Genomic DNA, 13257 nt, shown 5'->3' on the forward strand with positions numbered 1-13257 from the left:
TTAGAACATTTTACATTTTTCAGTGCAATATCTGATGCCTTCCATATGCGTTTCTTAGTAATCTCTTTCATTTACTTTTGTATATTACATTATATATAAAATGTCCCTCGATTCTCCCCCTCTCTATCTCTCTCTCTCCCCCTGCAGAGACAGCTACATCTCCATGGTTAGCTGGATCAGTAGCACCTGCCTGGCCGTGCGCTGGTTAAACCGGGTCCAGAACCAGTCGGTGGTGTGTGTGTGCGAGGCCACGACGGGAGCCTGCTCAGAGGTGAGGGGGTCAGCAGCGAGCTCTGCTGCAGCCCACCGGGTGTCTTTAGCGGTGAAGTGTCCATCGATTCCAGCCTCATTCTGTATTCTGCGGGGCGTGCGAGGGAGTTCGGGGCCGCTCTGATGCCGGCTCAGCCAAATTTCACACTGGATCATTTTCTTTCTGTGCGAGAGGTTCAGAGAATGTGCCCAGCCTTAACTCTGAGCTCCCAATTTCAGCGCAGTCCAGCTTAACATTTAAAGGTCGCTCCCCATCAGTAAATTTGTGTGTGCATGTGTGTGTGTGTGTGTGTGTGTGTTAGGGCTGGATGTAATTTCTACAATGCATAATTATGGGCGGTACAATATTATTCCGCTATTGATATAAAATGTAAAGAAAGCCCCTGCCTATAGTGTATATATTTGTACACTAGGTATAGATAAATACTTTTTTTGTTGGGGGCCAGAAGAAGAAATATATTTGAAGTCACGGGCCACAGACACTGTAATAAAATAAATAATAAAATATACCACTTTAAATAATACTTTTTTCCTGATTATTTCATTTACACACCATTTTACTTGACTTACTATCTTTATCTTTGACAGTGTTGTGTAAACTAAGATTTTTCAAATTGATGTTTAATTTCATGATGTCTCTTAATATAAAACACCTTAATTACAGCAACTTTTAGACTCTTTGCCCCGTTTTTCTGCGCTAGAAATGCGCACCCTCTCCGCTTTTAGACTCTTTGCCCCGTTTTTCTGCGCTAGAAATGCGCACCCTCTCCGCTTTTAGACTCTTTGCCCTGTTTTTCAGCGCTAGAAATGCGCACCCTCTCCGCTTTTAGACTCTTTGCCCTGTTTTTCAGCGCTAGAAATGCGCACCCTCTCCGCTTTTAGACTCTTTGCCCCGTTTTTCTGCGCTACAAATGCGCACCCTCTCCGACTCGTTGGCCCATTTCTGACAGGTAGCGTTCAAACTTTGAATCTCACATTATAAAAACCTGCTTAACAGCGGGCCAACTTTCATTCTATTTCTAAAATACCTCGCGGGCCGCTCCAAAAAAGGAAACGGGCCGCAAATGGCCCGCGGGCCGTAGTTTGGACACCCCTGCTGTAGATAGAGCTGGGCAATAAGGTAAAAAGACCTGTCAAAAGTTGGACACACCTTAAATTTAGTGGAAGTTTAGAAGTATTCTACCACCTTCAGAAGAGATCGTTAGGGTATTTATCGCCAAAGTGTCTTGGATCGCCAAAGGGTTTTTTTTCAGATTTTTGGCTAAACCAGAAGTCTCACCGGCACCAAACTTGTCCTGGTGGTTCAGCGTGCCGAGCCACACCAAATGACCAACTGATTTGGTGATTAACCCTTCGCTTTCGGGAAAAAAAACACTTTGCCCTATCTTCTTACAGCAGTATTTTGGGTTAAATCTGTTGGTGTAATTTGGTGCGGCTCATCACCCTGAACACATAGGTATGTATTTGGTGAGTATTGGGCTTATAGTTTGGCTAAAAATAGCAAAAAAACACTTTGGCGATCCCAGACACTTTAGTGATATTTAGTCCTAAACATTAAAAAAATTAAAAACTTTAGAAACGCACTTTAAGGACCTAAACTGCAAACCCATGACATTTCTATACCTTTTACAGTTGGATCTCAAAAATGTCATGTGACGTCACCGTGGGGGGCAATGACACATTAGGACGGTAGTATACCTGAACCCTCATTGGCAGAACCCTAAAGTGCAACCCATGACATGTCTGGTACTCTGTAGGTGTAGGTGTCCCAAAGTGTCTCCCAAAGTATTGGCAGAACCCTAAAATGGAGAACAATGACATTTCTGGGCCTCTTAGGGTTGGGTCCCAAAGTGGCATGAAAAGTCAAAAAGGGGAAAAAACATCAAAAACACTTCAAAAACTGCTCAGCGGGCATCAGAATAGAAGTGCATTGTAGATTAATCCTGAAGTCAAAGGCCAAACAAACCAGAATATGTTTTATATTTTAGATTCTTCAAAATAAACACCTCTTGCTTCGACGATAACTTCAGTTAACAGCTGTGCTGAACTCATCAAGAGTTAATTACTTGAATTTCTTGTCTTGTAATGTGTTTGAGAGCACCAGTTGTAAAGTTATGAATAGGTAGATTTACAGGTATACAGTGAATAGCCCTATGTAAGTAATGTCCTAAAACATATTATATGTTGAATATAAGTTGAAATACTCAACTTATTATGATGAAGCTGGCTCTCATCAGGACCGGAAAGGAAGAGCAACAGTACCTCTGTTGCACAGGATAAATTGTTAAGTTACCAGGCTCATAAATAGCACCCTAGATAAGAGCAACTAAATGCTTCACAGTGTAACTCAATGAATTAGAAATATTTGAGTGGTACTGTATGTATTCTGGTTGTGTTCATATTTGGGGTGTTTGGTCACATACACAGACTGGTTATTAGAGGTTTTTCAAATTGAGGTTGGAAATTCAGTCCTAGGTAAAATGTGTGTGTGTGTGTGTGTGTGTGTGCATGCGCACAATTTTACCTGAGGCTTCTAGCACTCTCAGTCCTGTGGGACCTGTACACTTGCCTTACATGTGTAAATGATATACTCACTTAACTACATTTCCTGCTTTAACATGGATTTTCCATGTTTAGTTAATTATCAGGAGTGTTTTATATTGAATGAGGTACATTAGGGCATAATAAAGGGTTCCCCCAGGACTCCCCTATGGTTCTATGTCAGTGGATCCTGTTTCTGTGGTGTGTGTGCCAATGGTTTTATGCTTAACATGCTACGTTGGTGCACACGAAGACTGAAGTCTAAAAAAATGTGCTCTTTACAGGGCATATTGGGGCTAGGATAGTAACTTAGCCGTAGCATTTACCCAAATGCCTTTCTCTGAAACACCTGTCATTTTAGTGTGGGAGGTTTCATGGCTAAATTGGAGCAGCCTGGTGACCAATCTTCATTAACCCTTTCATGCATAGAGGTCACTACAGTGTACAGCTGTTTAATTTTTTTTTTCTTTAAATATGCTTGCAATTTTGGGCACTGCTGCATATAGTCCACTGTAGTGGAAGCTATTGCATCATCCTATACAAAAAAATCCCATTGGTTGGTCATTGTAATGGGAAAAAGAAGTCAATGAAATCAAGATGGCCGGCAGACAGGGAAAACCACCAAACACCTTGGCTATTTTTGTTTCTACCTTTTATAAAATTATATCACCGCAGGTAAAAAAAAATATAATTACATCAAGTAACATCTAAGGTGACATATTATGTAAAGATTTTCGAAATTTTGATTTTATATTTGAGGGAATTGTAGATTAATCATCTGTCCACTTAATTGTACATCATGCATCATTAGCTATTTTTCAACTTTTATGCAATGTCAATTACTTCCAGTGTTGTTTTTAAAATAATTCATATTGTTTAATGTTTTTGCTGTAAATCAACTTCTTTAATTGAGGAATGTCTGCCAGTACAGACAGTTGCAAGCAGAGAAGTAGGGTCAAGCAGTGATAGTGAAGGTGAGTCTGGAAATGTTACTGAGGGAGTTGAGGCTGAGGAACGGAGATGAAGGAGATGAGGCTGTTGAAACTAAGGGCACCCCAATATCCAGTATGCCCCTGGAAACCACTGGCCCCAGCTCAAGAAAGTATAAAATGCCAGCACACGAAGAACCAAGTACATCTGCATGCAGTGTCTTGTAGCTTTGTGCCCTGTATGCTTTGGCAACCATCATAGAAAATAGTCTCAGAAATTAGCAACAAGCATGATTTGACAGGAAATATGATACATGCTATAAAATACTATAAGAGAATATGCTCACTTAACAGTTCAGAGACTTGACAAGAATACAGTATGATAATACCAGTCACAATCAAGATTCTATAAGGTTCTACGGTTCAGAGACATTTTCTTGTGTCACAATATCCTCCTCAGTTCCACTATTCCAACAGAATACCATATTACAACTGTATAACTGAATTACATTTGTGTTTTTTTTACAACAAAAAATGCATGAAGTACACTTGAGTGGACAGATAAATATTTCTTTATCGAATAAAGATAGAATATATTTTTTTTTCAAACCTTGTTTTACATCCCTAAGGATGTATAAAAACACTTAGAAAAAAAATCCTGACTGAGTTTATTATAATTCATGCATGAGAGGGTTAATTGCACATTATTGCACCAGTAAGAGCTGTAAGAGTGTGAAGGTTCAATTAGCAGGGTAAGAGCACAGTTTTACTGCTCAAAATATTGCAAGGCACACAACATTATGGGTGACATACCAGAGTTCAAAAGAGGACATATTGTTGGTGCACTTCTTGCTGGCGCATCTGTGACCAAGACAGCAAGTCTTTGTGATGTATCAAGAGCCACGGTGTCCAGGGTAATGTCAGCATACCACCAAGAAGCATGAACCACATCCAACAGGATTAACTGTGGACGCTGTAAGAGGAAGCTGTCTAAAAGGGATTTCGGGTACTAACCCGGACTGTATCCAAAAAACATAAACACGCTGTTAATTATGGTATACGATAATTGCAAACAAATATAATTTTCAGTCTATGGAAATGACATATTCTACCTGTATTTAAAATGGGGCTTACAGAAATTGCAATATAGATGACCTTTAGTTTTAATACTGTAGCTTTTTTTCTTCTTTCTTCTTTTCTTTCTTTTTCAATAACCAGTTGGATTCCTGGATGTATTTGAACTGTTTGTACTGTGCCCTCTAATGTTATGTCTATGAAAATGGATATGGATACATATTCTGTTGTACTTTGTATAGTTTGAATGATTTTATCCCAGTATTGATTAATTTAATTTAATTTTTTTTTTTTTTCAATTTAAATTGCAAAACCATTGTTAATAATGTGCAACAATTTGTAATGTGAATAACCTATACATAAATTTAGGTACCACTTTAAAATAAGACTACCTTTATAAAGGGTTTATAAATGGGTACTAATTAGGTTGCAAATGACTTAAAAATCATATCATTAATAATCAGTTATAACACATAATTAGAAAGGGCAACAATACAGATAGCTGTGGGTTCACTATTTGGCAAACAACAGGTCATTGTTGCCCTTTCTACGTGCTATATGTGTTATAACTGATTATTAATGATTTTAAGGCATTTACAACCTAATTAGTTCCTATTAATAAACTAATTGTAAACCATTTATAAACCCTTTATAAAGGTAGTCTTATTTTAAAGTGGTACCAAAATTTTCGTAATTTATCATAAATTAATAGGTTGTGCATGGTGCACGGTGTAAAATGTAAAAACACTTTTTTAAAACACTGCTGCCTGTAGTTTCTCGAACTTCAGCTCTGTCTGAATACACCGCTGCCCATAGCCTGACATTTTCCAGCAGTACTGTCACAAGTAATTTGCATATTCTATGTATAATTAATGATAGAGACATTTAAAAATGAGGTTTGAGAGTAAAGTAAGTCTTATAATGATTTTTCTCGAAGATGAGCAGTATGTTTCAGTACTCTTTTAGATGCTCCTCAGTTTAATAATCTATACTATAATCTTATGTCTTGCACTGAAGACACGTTTTTATATTTATAAGCTGTGACACCTTCTTCTCTTTTATATTTATACCTCCAGAAACACAAAACGGCTGTGGACTTTCTGCAGAATCAGCAGCAGGTAGTTCCAATCTCTTTCAGATCTCTATCTCTCTCTCTCTCACTCTCTCTCTCTCTCTCTCTCTCAGGCTTTCTTTCTGTATTGTTTTTCTCTATATATATATATATCTCCTATCTTATCATCTCTCTCTCTCTCTCTCAGAGGGTGGCTGTACAGAATAATCAATTTCAGCCGCCCCTCTTTTATTTATGAATGCAGCGTCCACCTGCGACGCTGTAATGAATTGCATCAGTGCTGCGTGTGTTCTCATTGATTGGGTGCTGGAGTGTGTATTGATGGTGAGTTGTTCGACAGGAGGAGCCGTTGTTCTCGGCAGATGGCTCTCAGTTTTACCTCACGCTGCCTGCCAAGCAAGGAGCCCGTGGGGAGTTCCGCCACATCGCCAGCCTCCCTGCCCAGGTCTGTGGGAGCAGTCATTACATGCTGTTCAGCTCAGCGTGATTACTCACATTTACTCGATCTCCTAATGAATAAACACCAACGCCTCCATCCAGCTGCATGCGGCAGAAAACACTTTTCGAATGCTTGCACATATGTAGCCAAGAATTTCTATACATTCGCACATTAAAATAGTTTATTGCTACTGCTATTGCAACTTTAGCACCAATGAAATGCAGTTAGCATCTAACGAGAAGTGCAATATACAGTTTTATTTACACAGTGCTGTAGTAATTATTTTTCCGATCAAACAAACTTTAATATTAAACAAATATAACCTGAGTAAATTTATAATAATATATAATATATAATATGTTTTATTATTTTTTTTTATTAATTTTTATTCATAGTTTTTATTATGGGGAAAAAACTATTCAAACCAATTCAGCCCTTTGTGAAAAAGTGTTTTTAACTTTTTGGAAGGATGAGTTCAATTTCACTTTTAACCACAACCAGACCTGATAACTGCCAGACCTGTAGAATCAAGAATTACCCAGCCAAGACCCCTATAGCCAAGTCTGAATTAAGACTAAAACCAGATTAAGATTTTTTCATATAAAAATTAAATTTAAATGGAAAAAAGAAACATTACTTTTTTTCCTACATAGTAAATGAATACTGAAGTCATCCAGACTATGAAGGAACACATAAGGAATCATGTAGTAACTTAAAAGAAACAAATAAACAAAACCAAAAAGTGCTTTTATCTGGGGTGTTGTTAACTTGTGGTCTCTGAAGTTGGTATCTCTTCTCCTGATGAGAGCCAGTTCCATCATTACATTTTTGATGATCTTTACGACTGCAATTGAGGATACCTTTAGAGTTCTTTATTTTTTTTAATTGACTGACCATCATTTCCTTACTTAATGGATTAGAACATTACTCAAATAGGGCTATTCACTGTATACCTCTTACTCTACCTCTTCACAACTTTACAACTGATGCTCTTAAACACATTAAGAGACAAGAAATTAAATTAATAAACTCTTGACGAGTTCAGCACAGCTGTTAACTGAAAGCTGAACATTACAGGTGACTCTACCTCATAAAGCAGACTGATAAATCCAGCCAAGATGTGCAAAGCTGTCATCTAAGCAATGAGGTGCTACTTTGAGGAATATAAAACATAAAATATAAAATTGTAAGATGTCAGTTTCCTCTCTGAACTAATAGCTGTTTTTCCCCTGTGGCAGAAATAACCCCACCCTATTTGTATGCTGCCCTATTTTAACATATCTGTAAATCTCATACCTAAACTTCTTATTTTTTATTATTTTTTCCCCACAAATACTTTGCCATCCCATATCTGAGCTTACTCTCTCTCTTTCTTTCTTTCTGTTTCTGTTTTTATTCTCTCGCTCCAGCCTGCTCTTCCTTCAGCTTCCCCTCGCTTTCTGACTTCAGGGAACTGGGATGTTACTGAGCTTTGCGCTCTGGATGAGAAGAATGGTAAAATGTACGTGAGCTGTGTCTTACCTTAGATGTACATCTACCAAGCCTACCATGATGCTGCTTCCCACACTTGGTGCACAGAAATTACATATAAATAAAGCTCAGTAGCATAATTCACATTTGTATGGACTGTGATAAATGTGTGACTTGGACTTGTGTTGTGTATTAAGGGTCACATAAAAAATAAAACATAATATTTCAACATGATATTATTTCCAAGGCTGCGCATTAGTACATTCAAATATTGTATTGCTATTGGAATTGCAACTTTAGCACCAATGAAATGCAGTAAGCATCTAACCAGAAGTGCAATATTATGTAGTATCAATTATTAAGTATCAATTTTTCAGATCAAACTTTTAATAACAAACAAATATAACCTGAGTAAATAGAAAAACACTTTTTAAAATGATGATTTCATTTATTAAGGGAATAAACTATCCTTCCCCCCATAAAGTAACTGTGATTAATCACACTTTTTTTAAAGTTGAGTTCATTTTCACTACTAACCACAACCAGACCTGATTACTGCCAGATCTGTAGAATCAAAAAATCACTTAAATAGAACATTTCGGACACCATGAAACAAATGAAAGATCTCAAAAACAACACATTATACCCCATATAAATATCTGAAGAGATATTTAAGAACAGATGAGAAGACAAAGTCACTGAATATATATCAATCTGGAAAAGGTTACAAAGTCATTCCTAAAGCTTTGGGACTCCAGAGAACCACAGTGAAGTCTGTTATTCACCGATGGAGAAAACATGGAACACTGGTGCAATTTTTGGGACAGTATCATGACTGGTCTAAAGGAGTCCAATCTGGTCCAGTTCCACAAAAAAAACCTTGAAATTCGGGTAATTAAGGTCTTAAATTGTCTTAAATTTACTGTTAATGTGCTGGAGGTATTAAATTTAAAGAAAAATTAGTGGCAGTGGAAAAACATTATGATTTTAGTGGCCAGTTATCAACATTACCAGGGAGAAAACTAAGTTAAGCGGAGAGCTAGCTAAAATTAACAGGGAGAAAACTAAGTTATGCAGAGAGCTAGCTAAAATTAACAGGGAGAAAACTAAGTTAAGCAGAGAGCTAGCTAAAATTAACAGGGAGAAAACTAAGGCAAGCGGAGAGCTAGCTAACATTAGCAGCAAAATAGCTAACATTAGCGAGAACAGAACTAAGGTTAGCGGAGAGCTAGCTAACATTAGCAGCGAGATAGCTAACATTAGCGAGGACAGAACTAAGGCTAGCGGAGAGCTAGCTAACATTAGCAGCGAGATAGCTAACATTAGCAGCGAGATAGCTAACATTAGCGAGGACAGAACTAAGGTTAGCGGAGAGCTAGCTAACATTAGCAGCGAGATAGCTAACATTAGCAGCGAGATAGCTAACATTAGCAAAGCCAGAACTAAGTTATGCACAGAGCTAGCTAACATTAGTGACAAGTTAGCTAACATTATTGGGGAGAGAATTAAGCTTAGCAGAAAGATAGCTAACGTTACCGGGGAGAAAACTTAAGTTAAGCAGAGAACTAGCTAACATCTACATTTTTGGGTCTTAAATTATTTTTATCGATGTCTTCAAAAGGCCTTAATAAGCATTACATTTGACTTTTAAAATGGTGCAATAACCCTGCATTAACAGAAACTGATTTGGAGGTACGAGGTTGTAGTACACAGTGATATGTGTTAATGTTTTGGCTGATCTCTGTAGCTTCCTGCCTGCAGTATTCTTGATTTAATACATTGCGTTTTACTTACTGTTGGTAGGGCAGAAATATTCTGTGTCAGTGGAGATTTGTGATGTTGCAGTTTAAGCAGTTTCTGTAACTTGTGGAAATCGTTCTAAAGTCGTTTTCTTCCTGCCGCTGATTTTTATCACTGCACAAACCTTATTATGAAATATGTCAAGGTCTCTGTGTTTTCTCTCTCCGCAGTTATTTCCTGAGCACAGAGGAGTCCAGACACAGCAGACACTTATATAGGTGAGTCTCTGTCTCCTGTTCAGAGTTCCAGATTACTGACTGTAATAGAATACTTTATCAAGCTACTGAGCAGTACTGCCCAGGTCAGGGGTGTCCAAAACCAGACCCATGGACAGATATTGATTAGCACTTAGCATCTGTTTTAAGAATACATTATTAGTGACATAGTACCACATTTAAATTTTCATTTCGCTTCACAATGACAGCAGTATGGTAAACTCTGTGTTTTAATAAAATGAGATAAAATAAAAAGTTGTACGTTTTTCTGACTGGATCAGAATGAAAAGAAGAGAGCTGCATATGGGTAAAAAATAAAGACAGAAATACTGTCCATACCCTGAGCCAGTATAACCGTTTGGAATGTCCTGAAAAAGAAAGTCGTCACTGGTGTACTAAGTAACAGATGTTAAACAGGTAGACCAAGGAAAACCACAGCAGTTGATCAGAGAAACATTGTGAGTTCTGTAAAGAAAGACCCTAAAACAACTGTTAGTGACATCAGAGGACAGGACTGAAGAAATCTCAATCTACTGTTCACAGAAGACTTCAGGAACTAAAGTACGTGGTTTACTGTGAGATGGGTTAATTAATCTTCATTGATGTACAATGAACTTAGACATTTTTAAAACATTTTGTCTGTTTAGTTTAAATAAAGATACAACCAAAATAATTTGGAAATCCTTCATCATGCAGCAGCCTTGTCAATCTCCAGAGCTTGTTACACACTAAGAAAAGTAAGTACAGATTTGTACTTAAAAGAGTACAAAGCTTGTCGCTGGGGCTGTACCTTATATTGAGGTACAAAAAAGTACCTTTCAGTGAAAGTCCTTTTTTGTACCCATGTTTTTTGTGCCAGTAAAGATTATAAAGATTATAAACATTATCATCAACTAAATATGGCTCAAAAACTTGATGATCCAAAATTGTCTGGCTTTCAAATGAAAAATGTGAAGTTAAAATAAATATTGTTTATTAGTACAGTGATACAGAATACTGAATGTACCCTTTGGCTGGTTAAATGGTACAAATCTGTACTTATTGCTGTTAGAAGTTACTTTGTACTTCAGAGGGAACAAATCTGAACCTGTAAAGACCAATATTGTACCTTTGAGGGTACAATTATGAAGAGTGTACCTTTGAGTACAAAAAAGTACTCATATCGTACCTCTGTTTTTTAGAGTGTAAAGTTAAAGCACTAAAATTAAAATCAGTGTTTAGCAATACTGTATATATTACTTATTTATTAATATTTTTCAGAAGGAGAGACTGGCCCCTGCTTTTTTTGATGTGGTCCTTTAAAAAAAGTTTGGACACCTCTGGCCTGTGTGTTCTCAGTCTGATGCATCACACAGCATTATGTGAATGTAAATGTCAGAGAGCACACCTTGTAAAGGTCTTTACGATGTCGTTAATGTGTGCTCATTTTGAAAGTCACTGTCCTTCTATAAGGTAGTTAATTTTTATCTGCACTCCCTCTATAACCAGCCCCAGCTCTTCTGCATGGCTGGGTACTGGGTGTCATCAGTGCTTTGAATTTTAATCAGTTTTTAATCTTGTCGAGTGAGGTGGGTGAATGGGACAGTGACCAGGAAGTGTCATTTTTTTGGGGTTTCACTCTGCTGAGTTAATTTGTTTAACAGTACTGGCAGAGGATGAGGGGAACGTCCGGGTCCTTATAGAGCGGCGGTGTGACTCACCGGGATGTAAAGATCGTTCGCAAACTCATGATTACTGTCTTAAACCTCACAGTTTCTCGGCCTAGGCTGTGCATTGTTAGTGATTATTCAATGTTTCCAGCAAAGGAAAAAGAACATAGTGGTCTATTTTTAGTTTAGACTATATAATAGAATATACAGCACCAGTAAAAAGTTTGAAAACCTTAAATTCAGTATTTTCTCATTATTTTAAAATGTTTTGCATTGTAGAAAATACTAAAGTCATCCAAACTATGAATTATGAAGGAGAGTCACCTGGAGTGGCTTTCAGTTAACAGCTGTGCTGAACTCATCAAGAGTTAATTACTTGAATTTCTTGTCTCTTAATAAAGTGTTTGAGAGCATCAGTTGTAAGGTTGTCAAGAGGTAGAGTTACAGGTATACAGTGAAAAGCACTATTTATAGAATAATGTTCTAATCCATATTATGGCAAGAACTACTCAACTAAGTGAAAACATACAAAAAAGAGAACTTTGAAAAAGTTCCTCAAGTTTCGTCGCAAAGACCATCAAAAAAATTATGATAAAAATGGCTCTCATCAGGACCGCCCCAGCAAAGGAAGAGCAAGAGTTCCTCTGTTGCACAGGATAAGTTCGTCAGAGTTACCAGCCTTGAAACCACAAGAGTATTTTGGTTTGTTTAACACTTTTAAGTTACTATATGATGTAGTAATGTATGTGTTCCTTTAATGAACTTGAATGACTTCAGTATTCATTTACAATGTAGGAAAAATAAAAATACTGAATAAAAAGGTGTCCAAACTTTTGACTGGTACTGTATTGTTTCACATTTAAGCCGTACAAAATATTATTTTGCAACTTCAACCACATCAGGCATCAGTTTTTATATCAGTTAATTTATTTACTTTTTATTTGACACTGCAGCCCATACCTGTGGCCTTGTAACACTGAAAAGTTGTCACATGAGTAGTCTAATTTTGTTCAAAGCAAAACTTCACCTTAAATACTTATTAAAGGTTCGAACCCCCGCTCGTGCAGCTTTGCCATCAAGCTGCTGGCACTCAGAGGGAGCAAAATTGGCCCTGCTCCCTCCAGGTGGGTAGATGGCGCTCTCTCGCCACATCACTCCTCGGGTGATGTCCATAGCACAGGGCGTCTGTGAGCTGATGTATCAGAACCGAAATAAAATTATTTAAAAAATATATATACCGTATTTTTCGGACTATAAGGCGCACCGTATTATAAGACGCACTATCAAAGAACGCCTATTTTCTGCTATTTTTCCATACATAGGGCGCATCGCATTATAAGGCGCGTTAAGTGACACTAGAAAGGGTGCCTATATCAAAGTGAACAGGGGTGGCGCCATGTTTCCCTTCCCCCACCGGGGGTGGTCGCTTGCCGGTGGAGCGTCTCAGTATACAAATCTAGCTCTTTCAAAGTCAAACGAGTGCTGGATATTAATCTACACAGATTCCTCTCCTGAAAACTTATTTGGGTGAGTAACGTGCTTCAGTTTATTTACAGTAAGCTTAGATTTCCAGATGTCCACTAAGGCTTGCTGCACCAGCGTTAGCATAGCTATCCGCTAGCACGCTAGCTAGTCACCTAAACTAGTAAAGTTAACCCAAACTTAAACGACAGCGTTACACTGAGTAATCCTGCGTGTTCTGGTAAGACAGTGAGATATTAGCTAGCGATTCGTCCCCCGTAGCTTGTTTTAACACGGTAAACAAGCAGATTACAGGCAGATAAAACTCACCTCTGAG

At 37.7% G+C, this 13257-nt stretch overlaps 1 protein-coding gene across 1 annotated transcript in view; it reads left to right on the forward strand.

Moving 5' to 3' along the window:
• The window catches only part of LOC103024256 (inactive dipeptidyl peptidase 10), a 90532-nt gene that overhangs the window by 63724 nt on the left and 13551 nt on the right, over window positions 1-13257 (forward strand). Inside the window, exons 11-15 of the mRNA XM_022677277.2 lie at window positions 148-271; window positions 5891-5932; window positions 6227-6331; window positions 7735-7826; window positions 9766-9813. Of these exons, the coding sequence (XP_022532998.2) occupies window positions 148-271; window positions 5891-5932; window positions 6227-6331; window positions 7735-7826; window positions 9766-9813 (411 nt within the window). The remainder of the gene's footprint in view (window positions 1-147; window positions 272-5890; window positions 5933-6226; window positions 6332-7734; window positions 7827-9765; window positions 9814-13257) is intronic.

The sequence above is a fragment of the Astyanax mexicanus genome, chromosome 13, assembly GCF_023375975.1.
Source record: "Astyanax mexicanus isolate ESR-SI-001 chromosome 13, AstMex3_surface, whole genome shotgun sequence".
Taxonomy (NCBI): Eukaryota; Metazoa; Chordata; class Actinopteri; order Characiformes; family Acestrorhamphidae; genus Astyanax; species Astyanax mexicanus.